The sequence below is a fragment of the Pteropus alecto genome, unplaced genomic scaffold (assembly GCF_000325575.1).
Source record: "Pteropus alecto unplaced genomic scaffold, ASM32557v1 scaffold164, whole genome shotgun sequence".
Lineage (NCBI taxonomy): Eukaryota > Metazoa > Chordata > Mammalia > Chiroptera > Pteropodidae > Pteropus > Pteropus alecto.
Window position 1 is genome coordinate 5,819,466 of NW_006439568.1, and position 25,763 is coordinate 5,845,228.

General features: G+C 37.3%; 1 protein-coding gene and 1 non-coding gene across 2 annotated transcripts in view; both read left to right on the forward strand.

Annotated features, from left to right (window-relative positions):
- HAS2 (hyaluronan synthase 2) overlaps window positions 1-14,397 on the forward strand; it is a 25,187-nt gene extending 10,790 nt beyond the window's left edge. The window contains exons 2-4 of the mRNA XM_006916584.3: window positions 1,494-2,120; window positions 11,438-11,539; window positions 12,992-14,397. Of these exons, the coding sequence (XP_006916646.1) occupies window positions 1,494-2,120; window positions 11,438-11,539; window positions 12,992-13,921 (1,659 nt within the window). The 3' untranslated portion in view covers window positions 13,922-14,397. The remainder of the gene's footprint in view (window positions 1-1,493; window positions 2,121-11,437; window positions 11,540-12,991) is intronic.
- LOC112483656 lies at window positions 5,951-6,069 on the forward strand. The gene has a single exon (XR_003047723.1). It is a non-coding gene; the product is annotated as a 5S ribosomal RNA (ribosomal RNA).
- Window positions 14,398-25,763: the final 11,366 nt, after the last annotated feature.

The window sequence follows — 25,763 nt, forward strand, 5'->3', positions numbered from 1 at the left end:
GCCCCATGCATCTCTTCCATCTGGCTGTTCCTGAGTTACATCCATTTATAATCAGCCAATAATGCGGTGAGTAGATGAGTTTCCTGAGTTATGTGAGCTGCTCTGGCAAATTAATTGTATCTAAGGTGTGGGGCTTGGGAACCTCTGATTTATAGTCAATCAGAAGTGCAGGCAACAACCTGGGCTTGGCACTGGCATCTGAAGAGGGATTTGGGGTGGGAGCAGTCTTGTGAGACTGAACCCTTAATGTATAGAATCTGACACTTTTGGGTAGATAGTGTCAGAATTGAGTTAAATTATAGGTCATCCAGCTGGTGTCCAGAGATTGCTTACTGGATGTGTGGGAAACCTCCTCCCCAACACATATTGAAATTGGGTCCAGGGACTCAAAAAGAAAAATGAAATAAAAAGGTCTATCAGGCACCTCTTTTATACTTAGCATTGGAGGTACTTTAAGAGATAGAAAAAAAAGGGTCCTCCTATATCTGCTATTTGTTCAAAACCTTAATCGGGAAGGAAAAGTATAAAATTGACTATTCTTAAGAGCCCGAAATGTGTTTCAGGTCTAATGTGTTAGAGCTTTTAAGAGAATGGAAACTTCTCATGAAATTAAGCATGATGCTATTTCTGCTTTATGATTTATTTCTACATACATTTATTGTGTGCCTCCTGTGTTCCAGAAATGTTCCTGATCCCCAGGTCTAACCATCTAGTGTCAGTGATGGTGGATGGAGGAGACAGTTATCCGAACAGAATAATGAAGTTCAGAATTACAGGGCTTTGATAAATGACTGTGCAGGATACTTAGGCATAAAGTATTTTAAATGTCAACAGAGACTTTGGAAGAAATCGAGTCTAAAATCCTTCATTTAACAGATTAAAAAACTGAGGCCCAGAGAGGTAAAGCAACCCTGTAAAGGTCACACAGCAGTTAATGCTGGTAGTAAAATCCAGGTGTCCTGACCTCCAACCTCAGCTGGCTGCATGGAAAGGGTGCGAGCTGAGGGATCTGCACTGGAGATGAGATGAAATTACACATGAGCAATTTAGCAAAATCTCTTGTGGATTTTTTTACTGGTCAGTATTAGGGATAAGGGGACAATGTGGCGCAGGAAGAAAAATTGCCTTGCTCGTTAGGAAATCTAGGTTCTACACCTACCTGGCTATGACCACATACATAGAATGCATCTTTAGTCACATGACCTAACACACTAAAAATAACGCTTCCATGTATTTATTTAACACATTATGCTTTTCTATAGTGCCTTGTACCATCATCTCATTTATTTGACTCTTGAAACAGAAAGATATCCTTATCGCTATTTTGCAGGTGAGCAAACCGAGATGCAGAAAGTGACATAGCTAGTTAAGTGAGAAACTCGGGGTTAGAACTCCTGAATGCCTCTAGACCAATACTCTCCCAATGATACCATGTATATAACAAGTGTGGGACAGGGGTCGTTAACCAAGAGTGTTATTTGATTCTGTTCCAGATGCATTGTGAGAGGTTTCTATGTATCCTGAGAATAATTGGAACCACACTCTTTGGAGTCTCTCTCCTCCTGGGAATCACAGCTGCTTATATTGTTGGCTACCAGTTTATCCAAACAGACAATTACTACTTCTCTTTTGGACTGTATGGTGCCTTTTTAGCATCACACCTCATCATCCAAAGCCTGTTTGCTTTTTTGGAGCACCGAAAAATGAAAAAATCCCTAGAAACCCCCATTAAACTGAACAAAACTGTTGCTCTTTGCATCGCTGCATATCAAGAAGATCCAGGCTACTTACGGAAATGCTTGCAATCTGTGAAAAGGCTCACCTACCCTGGAATTAAGGTGGTCATGGTCATCGACGGGAACTCAGAAGATGACCTTTACATGATGGACATCTTCAGTGAGGTCATGGGCAGGGACATGTCAGCCACTTATATCTGGAAGAACAATTTTCATGAGAAGGGTCCCGGTGAGACGGAGGAGTCGCATAAAGAAAGCTCGCAACATGTCACCCAATTGGTCTTGTCCAACAAAAGTATTTGCATCATGCAAAAATGGGGTGGAAAAAGAGAAGTGATGTACACGGCCTTCAGAGCACTGGGACGAAGTGTGGATTATGTACAGGTAGGTTTCCAAATTCCTGCCAGGGCAAACATACATTTAAATAAAGCAGCTTTTGTATCTCTCCAGTCATATGCTTATAGCCCATCCTTGTCACTTCTGAACACAGTACTCCTTTCAGTTCATTTGAAAACAGCATGACTGTTTGAAAGCACATTTTGAAAGAGGGGAAAAAATCCTCGTAAAACCGTTAAGACTATCTATGAAAATGCTTAACTGGTAGAGTGTTATTGGTTGGAAATCAAGATTATTTTGAACAGGAGACCCTTCCTTTTTTTCTCTCCCCTTCTCTTCCCTTCTCTGCCCCCTTGGTTCTGCCAAGTCAAATTCAACGTCATTTTCCACACTCTTAAAAATCTCCAGCCTTGTAAGAAAATAGTGTCTGCCAAGCAGAAGGGTCTTGAGAAAATCTGCAGCGGGCCCAAGGGAAGGCTATAAAATGCTTTTCATGGAGACTGGGCAAATGGGGGCGATGAGAACAATTTTGATTGAAAAGGCTAAGAAATTCAAAATTGAGACAGAGAGAGAAAGAACAGGAAAATGAAAAAGAGAGAAAGAAAAAAACCTTCCAAATCCAAAGTAATGTTTACTTCACTCCCAAACAGCATTACCTCACTCACTGCAACTTGACCTTTGAAAGCATTTGTGATGGTGTTTGCTTGCATGAGAATTAGACGGGCTGTGTCTCATTAATTCCCTGACTTCTCACTCTTAAGATTTCTTCTCTCCTAATTCTTATTGAAGCTTTCTTCTTGAGGATGCTAATAGGGTCCCTGTGAATTTTCTAGTTGTAATTTTCTGAAAATACGTCAGTTAAATTTTGGCCATCAAGAAGGGAGAAATGTCTCTTTTAAAAAAAAAAAAAAAATCCACTGAGACACTCTTCCCCTTCTCTTAAAAGGGCAACCTTAGTTTCCAGAAGACCCATCCTATACCTTGGGGCCGTTATTGCTTCCAAGCCATGCTCAGTGGGTCTCTCTGTGTAATGGGATGAGGATGGGCACTGGCATTAGGGTCAGTTGACTGAGGTTCTGGTCCAGATATTTTTTACTAACTGGATGACCTTGAACCAGGACCCCCTCAGCCTCAGTTTTCTGTATAGAATAAACCAATGATTTCAAAAATATATATATAACTGAAGTGTACAAAAGTTATAAAGGTAGCAAAATTGTTAATTATCGTATTGTTAATAACAAAACATTTGCTGTTAATATTTTTATTATTATTGGGGATCATCTAGTCCTTACTCAAATTATGATACATGTCAATTGCTACCACATGGTTAATTTTGGTTAATATCTGAAGAGTTTTGAAGCATTTCATCAGTTTATGCCAATCTACGTATTGATCTTCCTTTTAGGGAGTTTATAAGTTTTCACCTCAAGTTTCCCTTAATTTCTAGAACTTCCACAATTAAGGTAGTTTCAATTAACACAGGACATTTTTACTTATTCGCATAGTGCAACTTCAGGCCCAGATGAGGGATGAAATGACCCATTTAAAGGAAGAGATGACTAGGGAAGTTACAGAGGATTTGACGAATGAAGCTCTGGACCTAAGATGAGAAAACATCTGTTTTGATATTTTGCTTTTAATTCTAGTTAAAACAATTGCTAAAGTTGTCATTTCTAATCAAAACATAATTGTGTGGGTTTTCTTCTTTTTTAAAAAATCTGCTCCTCCCAAATCTCCTTTTCCCATCATTCTTGTTTTGAATTTTGTTTGTATCCTTGACAACTTGACATTGTGCCTGTCGAGGAAAAAAATAATACAAAATATAAAATGTTGGAGTAGGCTTCTCGCTAGCACCCTAATCAGGCTGGAGCACTTTGCTTCCTTCAGGCTGAAGCCTCTGCATAGACAGATGGGAGCAGCAGCTGGTAATCCTCCTGGGATTCGCAGTCTATTCCAGGTGCTCAAACAAGGGTGGCATTCTGAAACCAGGTAATTCCATCATGCCATCCTTCATCAAATTCCCCAATATTTAATGATGTGTGTCCTATAAAAATGGAAATGTCACAAGATTCAAACTAATATACTATCGCCTAACATTTGGAGTGACCGACCCAGGGTCTGAAAGTTGCAGAGAAGCGACCACAGAAAGACAAAGGAGCAGGGGGGTGGAGGATGTTGGCTGTGAAGCATTACAAGTGATTGAGTGATGGAACTTGGAGCTCAGGTCAATTAGGGAAGGAAGGAAGGAAAATTGGGGTGCTAATACACAAGAGAATATGGGGGCTAGGGGAAGAAATTGACCAGCTGTTCATATACTTACTAACCTGGCTGGAGAACACTGCTTAGCTGTGCAGAGAAATGGCCAAAATGATTGGTTTCCAGTTGCAGCTGGGGCTTTGGCACTGGTCAGCGCTCCCTTTACTTGATCCTGAATAGATGTCTTGCTTAGTGCTCTCATGACCTATTATTTCATACCTTCACTATCCCAGCTCCCTACCCAAACTCCTCCCTGCTTAACTACTAGCAGATGACTTCGCCTCCTGTGAAAGACAGAATTAAAAGTACTGGTTCTGAATGCCATTGAGATCTTCCTTACTCTCTCCTGCTTGCAGTCCCAAGGGTTCCTAACCTCACTTCCCGTCTCCAGGTTAACCCTTCTACCTGCAGCCCCAGGCTTTTGGGTCGGCACCCTCTGATCTTGTCCAGGACATGGTTTTACATCAGTCATTACTTCTCCCTCTATCTCTCTCAGTTTCCATCTATACTTCCTCTCTGACTACTGTCTCAGCTTGAAAGCCATTCAGATAACTAAAGCTGACATGGAATATGGGGGGAACCTGTAGGAGGAAGCCATTGGTAGCAGATTCATCTACGATGCTAGTGGCTGCTTTTAGAGATGAAGCTAGAAAAACAGAAGAAAAATAATAAAATGAGAAAAGAAGATGACGGAAATGAGAAATAAAGAGATTGAGAAAATTTTTCTTAATTTTTAGTCAAAGGATTTTCTGGAGAAGCTTAGCTTTTTCTAAAAGTAGGACAGATTCTGACCTGTCTGGATATGGCTTAAGGTAGGGCATACGTCTTTTTTTTACCTTTTCGAAGTAGTATTTACATTAGCTTTTTATTTACCTAAGTAACACGTCTATGGTAATGAGTTTTAAAAGCATAGAAAAGCACAATGAGAAAAATTAAAATCATCTGCAGCAAATACACGACCCAGACTATCAAATTTAGTGCTTTCTAGTTTTTCCCTTATTAGAAAAATATCTTTCTATTTTTCCCTTATTAGAAAAATATCTTTCTATTTTTCCCTTATTTTTAAAACGACTTTTGGGATTATATTGTATTTACTTTTTGTGTTTTTTTTTTAATACTTCATTACCAGAAGACTTAAATATCTCTTGATGTCTAGATTATATAATTGCTTTATTAATATCTCTTATCATCAAACACGAATGATATAAGTGGCAAACATAAGTCGCCACCAGTTTATGTGATAAAAGGAAAAACAATATCCCCTGAAGTATTCATATGGATTTTGCAGGTACCCAAGATTCCCTGAGCATCAGAAAAGACTAAATCATTCATAATAGAGTTGACCCTCGCTATTCACGAATTTCTGTTTTAAGTAGCTTCACGTTCAGGAGGTTCCATGTCAATGAAGAGATACCAAGTCAAGGTGCAACAAAAACTTTTGTAAATTTTGCTGGGTCCAGGGTCTGCCCTTTGCTAAATGATGAACTTGCACACATTGTGCACCAGGTTACAGACGAATCACAATCAGCTGCACGCTGCTCTCTAATTTTTCTATTTATTTTCTCTAGTAAGCAACCCTATCTAGGGACTCTTACACTGACTGCTTAAGAATTCAATTTATTGTCTACAACCTTGCCACCCTGAACAAGCCCGATCCCATCTGATCTCGGAAGCTAAGCAGGGTTGGGCATGGTTAGTACTTGGATGGGAGACCACCTAGGAAGACCAGGTGTTGTAGGTGTAAAAAAATAAAAATAAGAATAAAAAAAGGGATTGTAAACTGACAAGGTCCTTGCAATCTGTGAGGTCAACCAAGGGTTGCCTTGCCTAAAAAAGAAAAAAAAAACTCAATTTGTTTCAACTAAATTTATTGGGTATTGGACTAAATTTATTGGGCATTGAGTGAGTCATGGCTTTTTTTTACAGTAATAATAAAGACCCCTTTTCTCAGTGGACTAGTATCCTTAGTTTGTGTCTCTGGTTTTGGTTTATCACTTTTTAGTATATATGGCTTCCTTTTATTGAGCATTTATTATGAGCTAGCTATTATTGTTTTATATACACTATCTAAGTAACTTAGCATTACAACAAACTTACTGAGGTGGATGCGGTTATCCATATCTTTCACCTGAGGGATGGAAGCTTAGGAAGGTAGAGAGTCTGAGATCAAGAAGCCATAGTCCAAGTTTATATGACTGGTAAATGGTGAATTGAGATTTAGATCTTTCGTGTAGTGCTTTGTTTTCTTTTCAGTAGTGTGTTTGTTCTGGTATTGTACTGTTAGGAATTCAGGGAGACTGGTACCATCTTGTGTTTACTAGATGTGAGTCTACTTGTGAGTTTTTTTTCTTCTGGCCTACCCCTTTTACTAGAGAAATTGGGGGAGGGAAAAGACGGGTAAGAGGAGCTTTCCATTTACTCCAGTGGTGGCGGGAAAGCTGGGTAGTGGGGTCATGACCAAAAGTTAATTCCATACACTGTAGGAAAAAAGTAGTTTCACTGGGTCAAGGTTAAGATAAAGGGTCCAGGTTAAGAAAGGGTTGAGCCTTATAAGCAGGCAAAGGATAAAGGCAGTAGCAATAGAAGGAGTCTTGATTTATTTTCAACCTGTTTCCTCATTGAAGGCAGCCAGAGTAATGAAGATTTCCTCTTGCTGGTAGCTCTCAGTGCCCTTTGAAGTGGTATTGGGGCGGGGAGGGGAGGCGGGGAGAGTGGGAGGGAGATCCATCAGTCAGTCTGAAAGGAAACATTAAGAAATAGTGAAATGTGGAAACTTGGTATTTTAGACTTGGGTCTTAGAATTAAAAGGCATTTAGTAGAATAAGTAATATTTCTAGAAGAGGTTTTTATTTAAATTATAGCAAGGTAGATTGACTTTAAGATCAATGAGATAAATTGGAATGGACTTAAGTCTAAAAACGTATGTAACAGACAGACTATGGACTTAGTCTGTAACTAATTATTGTAGATAGTTCCAGACACATTTGAATGTCTTCATTATGATAAGAGATTCTCGATATGAAATCAGTTCCCTGTTCCTTTTAGAGATTCTCTCAACTGAACCATCCATTTGTGGTAAGGATCATCATGATTCTTTAGGTATGTGTTTACTTAAGGAGTATAAAAATTAAAAATTATTACCTAATACTAAGAGCATACTTCTATAATCCTTTGTAATTTACAAAGTACTTTTCTAGGCAGTGTGTCATCCAGTATCATGATGATGGTAAATGACTGGTTCAAGGTCATAGGAGTAGGAAGATAAAGGACTCAAGACTTAATTGGCTTCTTGATTTGTTCTTATAATACGCAAATCTTGGCTAAAGAATTAATGTTTTACACTTTTTTCTGCAGTTACTGTTATTTATAACATGGAGATAGTGGCAACCTTTAAAAAACCTACTAGAATTAAAATCGAGGCTTCGAACATAATCTCAACTTGTTTTTATTTTAGGAAAAGAGAACCTTCCCCCTACACCCAATTATTTTAGTCCCAAGGTTGGCAAACTTTGCTCGTGAAAGCCCTGATAGCAGATATTAGGCTTTGCAGGCCATGCGGTCTCTGTTGCAGTTCATCAACTTTGCTGTTCGAGTGTGAAAGCAGCCATAGATAGATAATATAAAAGCGAATGTGCATGCCTGGTTCCAATAAAACTTTATGGACACTGAAATTTAAATTACATACAATTTCCATGTGTTACAAACTATTTGTTTTTGATTTTCAAATATGTAAAAAGATAAAAACATTTTTAACCCTCGGGCCATATCAAAACAGATGGCAGGCCAGACTTGGCCTACAGACCTTAGTCTGCCACCCTTTGTTCTATTTAGGAAAGGGGAGGGCCCTAATCTTGGCTAGGATGATGAAGGAAGAAGAGCCGGTGGTTATTACGCACTTGAGTTGATAATTCTGTGGTTAAGAGTGTGGTGGCTGGTTCTTCCCAATACTATCTTTTTGTCTTGATATTTTCCACTCATTTTAGTCAAAATTTGGTGACTTCATTTCCATATCTCGCAGTGAGAAATCTTATGACTAGCGAGCATGCGGTTTAGAAATTACAGTGATATGGTCACTATAGACAGAAAGACGTTTTGATGTGTTAATTGCTTCCGGTATGCAAAGCATGCCTTGTAGTTTTTCTCCATGTGAGGTTAAGTTCTGTGTGAACTAGTATATGTCCCATACAGTTTCTAGCCTAAAGCTAAATAGCCAAGCAACATTCATGAAATTACATACCTGTTATTGACTGGTAAGGAGACAACTAGAAATCCTATACCTACAAATCTGATTTTAAGAGGAGCTGAAGTTATGCTTTTTGCACACTAAAAAATAAATACTATGAGGTCCGTGACCATACATGTTTCTACAGACTGTCATAGATGCTGGCTTTCTAGTTGGCATTCTATCACTAAATAACATCCAGAAATTGAACTTCTTCAAGCTCTTCAATCCCACTATATAGCAAACCCCTTCCCAAGAGATTTCTCAGAGCTTTCCCTTCTGACAGTTAAAACTCAACATGCAAACAGTCTCCCTCAGAACTCCTGGTACTTTGCTGTTGAAAACTGGGAGGGATGAGGCCAATTTAAATATGCAGAACCTCAGAAGTTCAGTTCAAGTTTAGTCTCTTCTAAGGGGCAGTTCCTTTGGTCTGCTTGTGCTCACAAGGAGGCGGAGTTACTTGAACATAAATTCTGGATTGCCCCCTTCCTGTTGTTTTTAGTCTTATTTTAGCTTTCTGGTTTTACCTTTCCGGGCTGAGTCAATATAGGTGGGTGTGGCCATGAACTCTCAGGACGTTGGATTCTAAAGGTGGATTGAACTTCTGCCTTCACTTTCTCTATGTTCCTTACAGACCTGCCCGCCCTGTAGCCACATACAAACCAGCGATAGACAAGGCATGGCAGAGGCAAAACATGGCTTTGGAGGAATTTTCTTAAGGCTTCTGAGGCCTGAGGTGCTTGAGTACGAATCCAAGTATTAGGAAAATTCTATTTTTTACAATGAAAAACTAATGTCTAGCTGCCGTCTAATTTTTTTTTCTTTAAAATAAGTGAGACAGACCATGCTGGACCAAACCAGAATGCCGAAAAATAAAAAATAAGTAAATAAACAAGCAAATAAATAAATGCATTTTTATTTAGGAAATGGATACTTCTAAATAAGTCCAATAAAATTAAAAATTAAAAAGTTAACCCTGAAATTGATATAATTAGTTAAATCGAGAGAGGTAATAAATTCATTTTTAATATCTGGATGCTTCACATACTCTTTACGTCATGTTTTAATAATGCATTTAAATTGCTGTCTTCGCCAACATTCTTCATTAACATTTTTCTCAGAAAAAGATAGCTATTAGAAAAATTGAAAGGCACATTTTTAAAAAATGCTGAGATTCTCTAGCTAATTATGCAGAGGACTCATGATATTATATCTATATATCTTCGCATATACGTAAACAAATCCTCTTCAACTTGGAGAGTTTATTTTTCTACAAATTTTTCGTAGGTATTTTTTTTGTTTCCATTCAAAACTGGTATATTAAATCCCTCCCATTTTTATAAAGTTGTTCAAGAACTCTAAAAATAATTACTTTTGATTTAAATAAATAGGGTGAATTTTAATTAAATTCATCCAGTATAGCCAGATTTGATGGCAAAATGATGGGAATTGCAAATAACAATCTCAGTCTCTGTCAATCGTGTTATTTATTGTTTGGATGAAGATGTGAAACTGGCTCATTACATGTCAACTCTGATCACTTTATTTCTACTAAGGCCTTGCTGCATCCCAGTTCTTATTTCATTTGATATGTGGAAGAAGCTCCATCCACAGGTATAACCCACTTGTGCAAAAGCTAGTAGTAGCCTTTCCCAGCTGTCTCACTCCTCCCTAAGGGAAGTAAGTGGCTTAATCTGATTGTTGAGTATGGAAGGAGTAAGGGACAGCCAGCTCCTTCCTTCCTCTTTCTGCTGGCAGTGGCTTCCACCACAGAGCCGATACCTATCACACCTTGAGAAGGAGCATGCTCTGTATGTGCAGGGGAGGCTGGCCCTACTTCACTGCTAATTAGAATTGATAAGTCTATTTAATACTGGAGAACATAAATTATGAAGCCCACTTCTCTATAGACATAAGCCCTGTTCTTCATATCAGCTTCATGAGTATAAAGGTGATATTTTGGTTTCTCATCACTTTCCTTCTGATTCATTTTCCAATTGGTTCAGAAATTAGCCTGGAAAGAAAAGCACTGTTTGTAACTTTGTCCCCTGGACCTCCAATGAAAGTGTCTACCAGGGGTTCACGGGTATGGAATAATCCAAATAATTTTCTTGAAGTTATAGTTGGTTTGGTTTCAGAATTGCTTTTTTTTTTTTTGACCTATATAAGGATTGTTTTTAAGAACAACCATTAGCATTTCTAGAACAGCTTAAGATAATTTACATCTGTTTTTATATACAAAGGGCTAGGCGAGTACTTAATACTCTAGAATAAAAAGGTGGTCTGAGTGTCATGCTAGTTCCCTTCCTGATGCAATGTTATCTGCTAAACCCAGGTCATATGAACATCTTGCTTCAGAATTATAAAACCAGCTGTAGGAGAATTTTCTGTCTTTTGTTCATTATATTAAAATGGGGGGGATAACTTTTAAGTATGCCTCCCTTTTAATACTGTCATAAAAGTTTTCCTATCATCATTCACACCTGAGGGACAAGTTGCCTAATAGCCTTATTTAAGCCAAATTGAAAAAAATAAAATCTAGGGTGACCAACCCAGGAAGTTTTCTAAAAACTGGGATGTTACTGGGATATGAAACTTTCATCACCAAAATTGAGACCATCTGTGGCAGAGCGGGACAAACTGGTTGCCCTCCAACACATACTTACACATCACTTCAGCTGTTCTATCCAGCAAGGACATTAACTTAAATATTGAACTTGCTGAAAACAAGCTCTTTGTATTGGCCACGATATAACAAACTGTCATCCTGTGATACATGCTTATGGAGGCCTTCTGATTGATGAAAAGGCTTAATATGTATATGCCCAATTTTGACTGTATGGAGCACACTCACAGTTTTTTTTTTCTAACATTCTTTTCTTTGCAGGTTTGTGATTCAGACACCATGCTTGACCCAGCTTCATCTGTGGAGATGGTAAAAGTTTTAGAAGAGGACCCCATGGTTGGAGGTGTCGGTGGAGATGTCCAGGTGCATATGGCTTCACTTTTTGCATGAATCACTTTTAGTAGCGCTCTTACTCACTGATTCATTGAACATGCATTTACTACACAATAAACTCTGTGACAGGTATTGTTTTTGATGCTAGAGACACATTAGAATGTGCCGTGCCTTAGACCCACTTTACTGCCTCTTCTGTCAAATTGAAATAATTTAAGAATCCTTTGCTTAATCTTAAGTTATAACTCATGTCTGTAGTGGTTGATAAATTATATACAACATAATGTAAATGTGTAATGATTTCCACCAGATCTTCTTGAGCCATAATTTACTGTTCTGGAAAACTCTAATGTTGGAGTTCATTTAGTTGCAAATGAACTAAAGTGTAGCAGAAGATGGATTCTATATCTCATACTTATGTAATTAAAAGTAGAACTAATATGTGGTTAATCAAAAATCTAAATTGGAAAACAAAGGAAGAAAAGAGAAACAACTCAAATTTATACTAGCGAGACAGGCAAGCAAAAAGCAATTAATAAGTGGGTTTTCTAATTATTATTCTCACTAATTATTATTTATTTCCCATTATCTGCTATGTAATGGAGAAACAATTAGTGAAACAAATATTAATGAAGGCAATTTGAAATTTGTGGAATGGGAAAATGAATATGAAAATATGTAAAGATTAAAATGAATTTTTGGCAAGTATGAGATTAGATTTGAGCAAAAGGTGCAAAGCACACTGAAATTTTATTTAAAATTTACCGTGTTGCTTTATAACCCATTCTCTATATGCGTGGTGACGGTGAAGACAAAGAAAATGGACTGCAATGGACAAAAATTAACCCAGTGTTAAAAAGGAAATGTGGAAAATCCAGATGAACGCTAAACGAAATTGAGACAGAGGGAAGAATTTAGAAATATTGCCAAGAAAAATCTGATAATTTTGAATAGCCTTTCCACAGAGCATTATTTCAGAATTCAGCTTTTGTGGGGAGGCCAGAGTAAACCCTTTTATCACTGGCATTGCAAAAAAGTGGGGAGGAGAAGGAAAATTTATAGCCAAGGATTGGCTGAATTGGAAATGAACCAGAACAGGAGGGAATAGGACTGAAAACTTTCAAACCTTTAATGGCAGGAAAGCGTGTCTGGGGAGAAGAATTTAGGGACTGAGAACTAAAGCCTAAAAGAAAAAAATCTCACTATTATAGCATAACAACAAAAAGCATAGCAAAATGAGGATAGAGCAATGACGTAGAAAAAATATTCATCATCAAAGAGTCCCAACACATGCACACAACTTATCAAATTAATCTAGTAAGATAGGATCAGAGAAAATGAAATATAATCTTGTCAAAAAGAGGAAGAAAGCCAAAGTAAGAGGACCAAATAACAAGCCTCACCCCAGACAGTAACCTCACAATTTGTTGGTATTTTTCGCCAAGGCTTATCTTTTGTTTACTTATGTTTTCTTTCTTGCAGATTTTAAACAAGTATGACTCCTGGATCTCCTTCCTCAGCAGTGTGAGATACTGGATGGCTTTTAACATAGAAAGGGCCTGTCAGTCTTATTTCGGGTGTGTCCAGTGCATTAGTGGACCTCTGGGGATGTACAGAAACTCCTTGCTGCATGAATTTGTGGAAGATTGGTACAATCAGGAATTTATGGGCAACCAGTGCAGTTTTGGTGACGACCGGCATCTAACGAACCGAGTGCTGAGTCTGGGCTATGCAACAAAATACACAGCTCGATCCAAGTGCCTTACGGAAACGCCTGTAGAATATCTCAGATGGTTAAACCAACAGACCCGTTGGAGCAAGTCGTACTTCCGAGAGTGGCTGTACAATGCCATGTGGTTTCATAAACATCACTTGTGGATGACCTACGAAGCGGTGATCACTGGATTCTTCCCTTTCTTTCTCATTGCCACGGTAATCCAGCTCTTCTATCGGGGTAAAATTTGGAACATCCTTCTCTTCTTATTAACTGTCCAGTTAGTAGGTCTCATAAAATCATCCTTTGCCAGCTGCCTTAGAGGAAATATCGTCATGGTCTTCATGTCCCTCTACTCGGTGTTGTACATGTCGAGTTTACTTCCCGCCAAGATGTTTGCAATTGCAACGATAAACAAAGCTGGGTGGGGCACATCTGGAAGGAAAACGATCGTTGTTAATTTCATAGGACTCATTCCAGTATCAGTTTGGTTTACAATTCTCCTGGGTGGTGTGATTTTCACCATTTATAAGGAATCTAAAAAGCCATTCTCAGAATCCAAACAGACAGTTCTAATTGTTGGAACGTTGCTCTATCTATGCTATTGGGTCATGCTTTTGACTCTATATGTGGTTCTCATCAATAAATGTGGCAGGCGGAAGAAGGGACAACAGTATGACATGGTGCTTGATGTATGATCTTGCATTGTTTGATGTTTGCAATCAGACATGCAGACACACACAAAACTTTAGTTCCTCTAGGGACTGTACGGTATCGTGGCATCAGATAATGCCGCCAGAGGAGACCTATCACTGCTGCTGGGACTTGAACAAAGACATTTCTATGGGTTTATTTTGATTCTGCCAAAGTAAAATGATAACATCAACAAGAAGAAACTCAGATTGAAACTGTTATTTCTATGAAAATGGGAAGTCTTCTTTGTTTATGCACTTTTTCCTTACTGTACATCCACCTAACAGTGTTTTTGCCCTATATACCTCACTAGCCATGCTTTACGTGGGTTATCGTGGAAGAAAAGGATTTTGGAAACTCAAGGAAAAGTTCTTACAACATATACAACCTAACTTATGGACTGTGTTGATAGTTATTATTTTTTTTTTTTTTAGGGAGGATTTTCTGTTTAACTTTACCAAATGAAATGCCAAAGGAAATTTTAAAGGCCGTTGGCTGTGCTGTATTTTTATATAATTGTACTGTGTTTTAAAATTTTGTATGCCAATTTTTAAAACAAAATTTGCATATTCTATATTTTACTTCTCTGCCAAAATACACCTGTTCTTTTTTTTTTTTTAATAAAATAGGTTCTGAAAAAATTCAAACTTATAAAAAAACCTACCCAAAATGTGAAGCTTGGTTGACTGATGTTCATGATAGAAAGAATAAAATGTTTCTCTCTCACTCTACCTTTTAAAATCGAAGAGTCTATTTCTGTGAAAAAGTATTTAAACGTTCGATATTTTAACATTTTTTCATTTCTTTTAGAAAAGGTTAATATACCTGTCACAATTTGGGAGTAAAAATACATACTTATGTGTACAAAAAAAAAGTAAGTCATTGAAAATCAAGGCCAAAGGGGTAGAAAAGTGCAATTTTTTCATAAAGTTATAAAAAGGGAATGCTAGTCCTCAGAAAACACTGGGCATCCAGCACTGGACATAAAATGAGTATCAAAGATGAATAATCGTTAGAGATTCTGGCAGTGTTTTCCCAGGTCAAGTAAAAAGGAAAGTGGAAAAAAAAAATTATCTGTATAATTTGGACAACTACAACACAGTCAATCATTTTGTTCTGTGGCTTGAATTCACCAAATCCTGCCTATATATTGAACATTTTTCACCTGTCTTTTTCTTTCAGCTTGCCAATTCACAGTACATTAGTATGAGGTTTCCGCATTTGAGTCGGATAAATTATAATATAAAGCATATAGATTCAAGATAGCAGATTCAAGTTCTATCTTTTTATTTTCTAGGGGAGCTTTTTTTGAATTATACAGATAATTTTTTCATCTCTTCTATTCTTGGCCTACATAAATATGTTTACATAGTAGAAATGATATCAAGGTTTAATAATTATATCAAAAATAGGCACATAAAAAAAATTGATGAGCCAGGTACCTGTAGTCCAGCTAATTTTGCTTCTCCAGAGCCTCGGTCATCCAGTTTGAATTTTGACACCACCAATCTAGCCTTATAGCTGGTGCTGTGTAGACCTGTGTTAAAAACACAATCGAACACGAGTAGTTGTGTAAAACGTATTGTGATGAAGCGGAGTCACATGGAGAAGTTTGACTATGTACTTCCTGCCTTTCTGCTTCTTTTTCATGCAGACATCTATCGATATTCCATCTATCTTGCCTAAGAAAAAGCTGCACATTCTACCTTCGGAATACAAAAAGGTACATCACATTCTGCGACTCTGACTCACTGATTGGAGAGCTTGCAGGAAACAAACACCATGCCAACACCATGCCAATAAATGAGACTAAAACTTGAGTTTGCATTTTTAACTATTTATGTTCTAAGTTAAGCTTTGATAACATTCAAATGTCAAATTCTCTCATTCTTATAAAAGATTGAATTAATTGCCTGTATTTATTTTAGCAATTATTCAATGTATTTTCAGTATAGGATGTATAGTATAATTAATTTTTTTGTAAATAAAATATTTTTGATAAGATTATTGTGTTTTTTTCTAAGGGAAGGGGGAATTTCAAACAAAATATAAAAACTGTTTTCCCGATTGTAATGGTATGGATGTAAGAATGGGATATATGGGAAGAAAGCATGTTTGGCTAAAAATAGTAGAAGTCATTTAATTTTACTAATCATAAGGTAGAAATCTCCCAAACTGGTGTGGTTTAGAAATCTAGAAAACAGACTACTGTCTTAACCCTTGTCTCTAATCTCTTTGTAATACCCTTTAAAGCAGCCAATTATAGATGAGTTGTTTATTTACAGTAACTTATAGCTGAAAAAATATCACAGATTTTTCAGAAAAATCATAAGCAAATTTGTTATAGCATCAATAATAACAAAACTTTAAAATAATAAAATCTGATACCAAGAGCAATAGTTAAATGAATCACAGTATTTCCAAACAATGGACTGTCATTACCCATTGAACGACATTCTCAGAGAATAGGATTTTAGAAAAATGTTAAAAATATATGATCAATGTGTGCTGTAACATCCCAATTTTGTAAAAACATGTCTAACTTGGTTATCTACTATTGGGAATATGACCGATTTATATTCTGTATACATTTTTGTATTTTCCAAATCTATAATCTCGTATGGCTTTTATAATCAGAAGAAGGACAATAAATAATTGCTTTTAAAAAAAAAGTGGGTTGGGGCATCTAATAGCATTTCCTGGTTTGAGGAGGTTTGATGGTAATTATTGCATTTTGCCACTTATCCCTCAAATTTATCTTATTTCCCAATTCCTATTATCGGTTCCTAACAATCCTTATTGTGATAGTTACGTTATTAAAAAATACTATAGCCACTGAACCAGTATTGCCACTCTAGTCCCAGTAATTCACTGGTAAAGTCACTTGGTACTATATTCGAGATTGGCAAAATTTTAACATAATATCCATGTAGGCTCTCCTGGCTGTATGGTCTATCATGTGACTACTCTGCTACTGTAACAAAAGCATCCATAGGCAATGTGTACATAAATGTGTGTGGCTGTTCCAATAACACTTTATGGACACTGAAATTGGGATTTTATATAATTTTCGCATGTTTCAAAATATTCTTTTGATATTTTTCAATCATTTGAACATTTTAAAATCAGCTTTGCAAAAATAAGCCTGCAGGCCATAGTTTAATGACCCCCTGCTCTTTAGGAATCTGTTGACTCCTAATTTTTGAGTACATACCATGTGTCAGATACTGCCAGAAGCACATTTTATAGACCACCTCTTTTAATTCTCATATCAGTCCCCAAAGTTTCCATTATTATTATTACCCTTTTATAGGTGAGAATCTGAGGCCTAAAAAGATTTGGTACCTGGAGATCATAAAGCTAGCAAATTGTGGAATTAAGTCCAGGCAATCTGACGTCAGACTTAACCCTTTAAATTAGTGCTGCCAGTATGTCATTCACTGTCCAGCAGCGTTAGCCTCACCTGGGAATTTGTTAGAAATGCAGATTCGTGGTGCTACCCCAGATCCACTGAATCGAAGTCTCAGACTGGGACCAAGACTTTGTGTTTAATAAGATCCCAAGATGACTGACTTACATTAAAGTTTAAGCAGCATAGCTCTAATCTGGACTCATAATGTTCTCCTCAGACTAAGTATGATTTCTATGGTAGTTATCATAGGATGGTTCAGATATTTGCATTTTCTATTGAACTTTTCTACTTTTAGTATCTACCTGGTTTTAAGTTTACTGAATACCTGTTAATGAGCAAGAAATCAAGAGGCATCCTTTATACTCCAGAGCTTGTAATTGAGTAAGAGAAATAAGATAATTACACAAACATTTGATGTAAAATGAAATTACAGGGCTGTAAAGAGTGGCATGGGAATATTAAAAAAAAAAGGAATGAAATGTACGATTAGCTCTAAAGGTGGGCTTCAAGATAGTGTGGGATTGTGGTGATTCTTTATAGATGTGCAAATTTGGATGGGAACTAAGAACTAAGAGATGTGATTTTGACCTATTCTTTAAACAGAATTAACAAGCTTAATTAAGGTGTGGGCTGTATTTAACCAACAGTTTAACCAACTATAGAAAATAAGTTTGAAGGTGGATCATAGAAGACCATAATCCAACTGAGAGAAATGCTAGAATGGGGTGTTTAAACTAAATTTGGTAGACCACAGCACATAAAGATATTTTTGAATGGGGTGCTAACGTTATTGCAGACTGAAGTTTTGGTGGTTAGAATTTGAACATCCCAAAGAAACAGTTACGTTTAGAAACATGATTTGGTTCAAGTGTACTTGTACTAAATTGGTATTTTCCTTCCGGTATTTGACAACTTTCATCATATTCTCTCAAGTCTGCCTCCTGTTTCACATCCTCAGTTAATGAGTGGCATCGTCTCCTGCCAGTTGCCTAAAAGCTATCTTCAGCTTCTTTTACTTGCCATATAACCAGCTAGTCACTACCACCATGTGATTCTACCTTCACTGTGTCACTCAAATTTATCTCTCATAGCTAAGATGTTTTGTGTCTCTTACCTAAACTGTTAAAAACATCTCTTAACTGCCTCTCTTTTCCCCATTTGTCTAATCCAATGGGTTATCTATACTTCTGTTTAAATTATCCTTCTAAGGCTTAACTCTGACTATAGGTGGCCATTGGTATCCTTGAGTTCTGCATCTGAGGATTCAACAAACTGGGTTGGGAAAAATATTTGAAAAAAATTGGTACGTTGCTGATGTACAGCACATAGTTAGGCCTTTGATGGCTGCATCCGCACTGAAAATGTATGGACTTTTTTTGTCGTCATTATTTCCTAAGCAACATAGTATAACAACTATGTACATGTCATTTGCATTATATTAGGTGTTATAAATAATCTAGAGATGATTTAAAGTATACAGGAGGATGTACATAAGTTACATGTAAATAGTACGCCATTTTATATAAGGGACTTGAGCGTCTTGCTGTTTGGTGTCTGAGGGGGTCCTGGAAACAACTCCCCCAACCCCCAATCCCGAGGAATGACTGCGCAAATGTTTAACTTCATCTCATTTTCAACAAGATAACAACATTAAATCTTTAAGAACATTTTACTGTCAACCTGAAATGGCTTTTCCCATCTCCCTGCCACCCCAACTATCTACTTGTCAAAAATTTTTTATATCCTAATTCAAAGTATAACTTTACTACTATCTTCTTCCCCAAATATCTCAACTTAAAGAGTTCTCTCATTCCCCTTCTCTCTTATAATATTTCATTTTATCTCTGCCATGCAGCCCAGACTTTTTCTTATGTCCTGTGTTATGACTATCGATGCACATGATATCCTGGTTAGATAAAAGGGTTTTTCAACCTAAGGCTATGTTTTCATCATTTTTGAATCCTCTGTGGTGACGAGCACAGTCAGGTGTTTAATAAAATTTGGTGAATAAAAAGAAAATACATAAAAGAATAAGGAAGAATGGACTCAAGCAGTGCATTTTCTTTTAGGAAAATGTATGGCATTCTTGGAGCTTTACTGCAGGAAAAGCTTTGGAGTGTGAGGACTACACTTTCTTTTTGCTATGGGCAGTGGGCTGATGCCTCCATCTACCAAGTGAAGGGATTCATTCAACAAACAATTTTTGAGTGTGATGATGCGCCAGATTTGCCGGGATTTAACAAATAAGAAATTATGCCGGCCTCTAAGGAATTCTTTGAGTGTTTCTAGCAAGCCATGCTCCTACCTTCCTGTGTGCTTTTCCAGAAGCTTTTGCCAACCCCACTTCCTTCCCACCACCACCTTTTCTAGTGAACTTTCATCCCCAGTTCAATCATCACTGCCTCAGGGTACTTCCTACAAGTACCACGGCCAGCTTCATCCCTTTACTGCCTTCACTCATAGAACATCTTTGATGCTTGTTTATTTTTTTTTATTTTCATCTCTGTGAATATCTGTGTCTCTTATTAGAGGATATGCTCAATGGGAGAAGGAAATGTGTGAGGTTGTGTCAGCATTTCATCCTTTCATCTTAGTACATAGCTTGTCACTGAATGGAAACTCAATAAAATGTTGTAGACCGAATAAATGAGTAAGGGAATGAAATTCCCAGCATAGGTTGAGAAATAAGGTCAGAATTATATATATATACATACATATAGATATAGATATAGATATAGATATAGAAGTCAAACTCCCAGCTTTTCACTGATAAATAATTCCTTCACCTCCAGTTAGGCTTGTTATAATTTAGGAGAAAAGCCAGAGATGGTGGAGATTTCATCAGTTTAGGGAAAGGAAAATATAGGTAGGAGGCTGTTTTTCAGTCGTGAGAAAAGTAGAGTGGCAGCTCACTTAAATTTCTATAATGAGCATGCACAGACCCTGACAAAAATTACATTTTTAATTTACTAACTTAAATGTTAAATGCTACATTTCCTACTTCTGTTTGTGGTTTACAGTTTCCTTGATGTAATTTGGATGTGGATTGTTGACACGTGTTCCCATTTTATCTTGTTTCCTGGATTACAAAACTAATCCTCTCATTGAACAAAAGCATTTCTAGTACTGTTGTTTCATCTTCAAAATATAAAATATGTAAGTGCATGTGTGCTTAATAATTGCTTAAATGCAGCATGTGCAAAGACTTTCTTATGCATGCATGTTGTATATATTTTGGAGCCACCTCCTTGAATGTCTAACTCATTTGTTATTTAAGGCTCAACTCAGATATTACCTTCTCCAGAAATCTTCCCTGCCACTCCTGCTACCCGTACTCCATAGTACCTTATGCTTACCTTTAGCTGTCTCTCTTCCACATATGATATTGTGTGACCATCATCTTGTACTAGATTGTAAGGTCTTCAAAACCTAGTGCAAGAAAGACCTCTCACACAGCAGGAGCTCAATAAACACGAGTTGGGTGATGTTAAATGTGTTTCTATAAAAAAAATCACAGTACAATCTGCATATCTGTATCTATATATCTCTCCCCTCACTTATATGAATTCGTCCACTCACGTACTTATTTGATTTTCAAAAATATTTGTTAGGTGTCTACTCTATACCAGGCTTTGTGTTTGGAAGGAAGAACTATTAATACAGTAAGTGCTTGCTATATCAACTCCAGGATACTGAAAGTCCGTCCATGATACAAAAGGGTTCTATTCTAAGTCACGTTTAATAGATACAGAGTAACACATCAGGTTCTGCATTGCAGAAATTCTCAGAAACCTTCACTGTTTTGGTGAACTTTATGAATCAGCAAGAGGCCCTTCACATACAGAAATTCTTACACTTCAATGACTATGGCATGCTTTCCACAAGGATGTTGGTTAATGTCTGGATTAACATTATTATCCTGCACTATATAGTTTAGGTAATGCTGGAATATAATTCCGGACACCACGAGTTGAATTTGTGTTCACTCAAGATCTAAAAACAACACTCCTGGCTTAACCTCCTTATTACTTGAGTAATCAGCTCCAGGTGTGGAGACCACAGGGTAAGGAGGAGGAGCCTTCACTTGGCTTGGCCTTTGAGGTGTGGAAGCAGGCTCTTCTCAATGGAGTTCGAGTTACCCATTTGCTCTCAGAAAGCACTGCACTCTAGAGGTTAGGCAAATTTAAGTGACTTGTTTTTAGCTCTCCTATTCAGGGTGACAAGAGGTTTAATCCTGATATGTGGGGGGAAATGCACCATAAGTGGGTGTACCTCATCTTTGAAAAACTTTGATGACGTATGAGAACACTGACGGAAAGGAAGCACAATTGCTTTATAAACAAGGGAAAGGCTGCATTTTATTCTCTATCTTGGATTGAGTTGATTGTTGAGTCGGAAAATTGAATGCAATCATTTTTCAATCAGATCTGGATAGAATCACAGTACACAGATTCACTCTCAGAAAGTTGGAAAATCGAATGCAATCATTTTTCAGTCAGATCTGGATAGAATCACAGTACGCAGATTCACTCAGAAAGAAGACAGGCATGAGTATATAAAAAAAATATATATATGCTCATGCCTCTCTTCTTTCTGAGAGTGAATCTGTGTACTGTGATTCTATATATATATATACTCATATATATAGGAGTTACACATCCCATTTCTCCAGAGATGTATTTCTACAATTAAAAAGCAAAAAAAGAAAAAAAGAAAAGAAAAGAAAAAGAAAATTTTAAGGAAATAAAAATCTTGGAAGAAAGATCTTCTGGAACCAAAAATGAATGGTTATTTTCATGAAGTTGTTAATAGAATCACAGTAAAAAGGAAACTTAAAGTGTCTCTAGTCCAACTCGGATGCCTCAAATCTTTGCTGGAATGAAGCAAGATACAAAGAAAGAAAGGAAGAATACACCAGGTCCAAACTCTTTATCTCAAAGCAGTAAACTGCAACCCAGTTGATTTTAGAGCCTTGCTCAAGACTTCACAGCTGATTACAAACTCTGGGGTCTCTTTTACCCAGTTGTTTTAGGCCTCCTTTATAATGCAGAAAACCTCAAATCTGCAATTTCTGGGCAAGTGAACACATTGAGACTATGCTTAAATCTGTTCCCTTCTAAAAGAGTTGTAAATTATAAGCTCTCAGGTTTACAAGCCTTTGACATTTAGATTTTAAATAAAAAGCCACCCTGAGTAGTCTACCACAGTACCTGAAAATTTTAGCACCATTAAGAAATACCATATCATGTCCAAAAATGAAGTTTCTAAAGTTCTCATCCTGAAACAAATGGTTGCCATGTTACCCAGCTTTGGAGGCGCGTGAGGCCAGAACAATTCTGGAGTTCTGACTCTGTATGTCTGCCTTTGGTGGCAGAATGACGTCTATCCAAACTATGGCTCCCCTACTTAGCTGTGTAAACTTGGAAAAAATGACTCTTCTTTGAGCATTATTTTCCTCATCTGTACAATAATGGGAATGACACTAACCTCTCAGAGTTATTGTATAATCAAGATAGCATATGAAAACAACTAGAAAAAATCCTTGCCACATAGTAGGAGTTTAATAAAATTTCCTTTCCTTCTTAAACAACAATTTTCATTAGTGTTCCTTTCTCCTTTTGATCTTTCATTTGTCTCGCGCCCCACCCCCCCTTCCCGCAACCCTCAGCAGACCACCTGACCAAGGGCTGGGACACGTAATGCAAAAACCAAGGAATTTTACTTCTCTAAAATGAATTTTAACCCACCCATTTGTTGGCTTTTATACAACCTTAAGGTTTTTTTCTATGAATTCGCGACCTTCTTCTTTAGAGATATAGCAGGTAAACTGTTATAACTGCCCAGTATGGTCTGACTTCCAGAGGAACACAATATGATTTTGTGTCTGAAAAAACAAGTGCTTCAGAATGTCTAAAATGAGGTAGGTGAGCCATTAGGAAGAGCATGACATCGTCACCAGATAGACTCAAGTCCTGGCTCCACTGTATTCTGGTTGACTCTTAGTGGACACATCAACTTCTTTATTTGTAAAAGTAAAAGAACTCCCCTGCTGCCCACCTCATAGGGCTGTTGGGATGGATAAAAATAACAGAAAGGAAAGGCCATTGGGAATTTTGGAAAACTCTTTATATCTGAGTCCCTGTTATTAGCTCTGAACATTAGAAGGAGACATTCAGATTTTTACCATGGCGGACATCAACTTAGTAACCTGAATCCTAGTGAACATACTTCTCTTCCCCCTTATTGCAGCCACCCCAGCCACATCTGCCATCATCCTGTGCTTATTGTCAGACTCATTTATCTATCTTTCATCCACTCTCACTCTTCTATGTTTTTTCCATGGAGCAATCAGTGTGAGATCGTGTCACTTGTCTGCTTAGAAGCTTTCAAAAATCTGACCTTAGCATATTGAGCTCCACAGGGTCCTATAAGATCTGCCTTCTGTCTGTTCCCATGACTTCTTGCTGAACTTCTATCTTTCTTTCTTATTACCCTACACACTGGAATTCTTTCTGTTTCTCAACCAAGACAGGCTTGTTGCCATTTCGTGATCATTACTTGTCGCTCTTTATTTTGCCTAAAGCATTCTTCTCCATGGGTAGTTTCTTCTCGCGATTGAGGTCACCTTCACTGAGACAGGTCTCCCAACGATGCTACCCGAAGTGACATCGTCATCTCCCGGTCACTCTCTATCACATTATCCGACAATTTTCCTCAAAGCTCTATTATTATTGGAAACTGTTATATTTCTTTGTTTATTTGATCGTGGTCTCTCTCAGAACCTAGAATATAAATACTATCTAGTGAGGAGAGACATAGTCTGTATATCCGAACCTAGAACAGCGCTTGTAGAAAGGTAACAGTGAAGAAAATAGAATACGTGTAAGTATAAAATAATGGTACTAAATGCTCAACCTTTGCAACTCTTTTACTGGCTTACCCGAAATCGAAGGGTAGCACAGGTCACAGAGGACATCAAGAGTTTAAAGAATGACTCATTTGTAATTCGAATCTAAAATGGGCTTTCTTTTTTCCCTCTCTGCTATGCATTTTCACAAATCAAGAACTTACCCCCACAAGTTAGGCCCCCAAAAATGTTTTAAAATGTATGGCTTTGTTATTTACAGACTATAAAACTAGAATTTTCTTTCTTGAAAAAAATGTTTTAATCAATATTGCATGGATGTGTATTTAAGCATACGAACCGGGGTTTTTAAACCTTTACTTTCTTGGATGGCTGACATTTGTTTATGTCTGAGTCTCCGGAGAAGACAATGTAAGAAAGGAAAACACACTCATTCTGCATGTAGTGATGATCACAACTATTGCTTGTCCAATTTTTCAGCCCCACCCAAGAGAAGTCCCACCCAGTATAGCCAAGAATCTAGGCACTGGATGATGATTTGGGCCAGTAATAGTCTTCCCCAAGTAGATTTTTGGCAAAAGAAACATAACTAGGGATTAGGGAGTGTAAAGAGGCCTGAAAACTTCCATTTACCTTCCAGGATCATGACTGAGGCTGCTTATGTTACTGTGACCCTATTAGATGGATTCCTTCCAAATTTTCCAGAATTTTTTCTTCTGAGCATAAAGATCTGATATCTCACTGCATGGATAGAAGCCCAGCCTGGGCAAGGTCCAGTTAAGAAAGCAGCTCCATAAGAATGATACCATCTGGCAAGAGACAAATCTGATGATGCCGTAGGTATTATCTATCTTTCCTTTTCATGCTCGAGTCACTCCCTTCATAGACCAGACATGGGCAGTCTGCAAAACTAAGACTGGGTGAGAATTTGTATATAAACATTGAAATATTTCTTCAGAGTTGATCTAACCCAGCTGAACTTCTGGAGTCAAATATATATGAGCCTTTATAGCTATAGTCTCATCCTCTCTCTCTCTTTTTTTTTTTGGCGAATGAGAACATAGGGACCAATTTTTTTTTTACTCTAAACCCACTGATAAAGTCATTTTGTTCCCTATTAAAACTAAGTTGAAAGATGTGAATGATACAGCATATGAAGGCTTAAATTTGGAGTAAAACTTAGTAGATGATCATTTTAATGCAACTAGTATCAATCTATGTACTTGGTTAATTTTTTTAAGTTCTAGTCGAGTTGTCACATTATCCTACAAAAGGCCCAGGTGAAGTAACAACCTCCCGTGTGAAGACTTTCTAGTAGTCAGTAAGCAAGACTCTGACTCCATCCTTTATTTCCAAATGACACTTGAATTTTCCAGAAACAATGCTCTTAATACACTATATTTAGTTATTTAAAATTTCTCTCTCCCTCTAGTAGGCTGTGATCTGCACGAGGAGGAAGACCACATCTTATTCATCTTTGTAAACATATCATACCAACATGAGATGCCTACTGATTCCTCAAAATTTGGTGATCAAGTGAGTAAAAAACTGATCTTTTTATTTAATATAT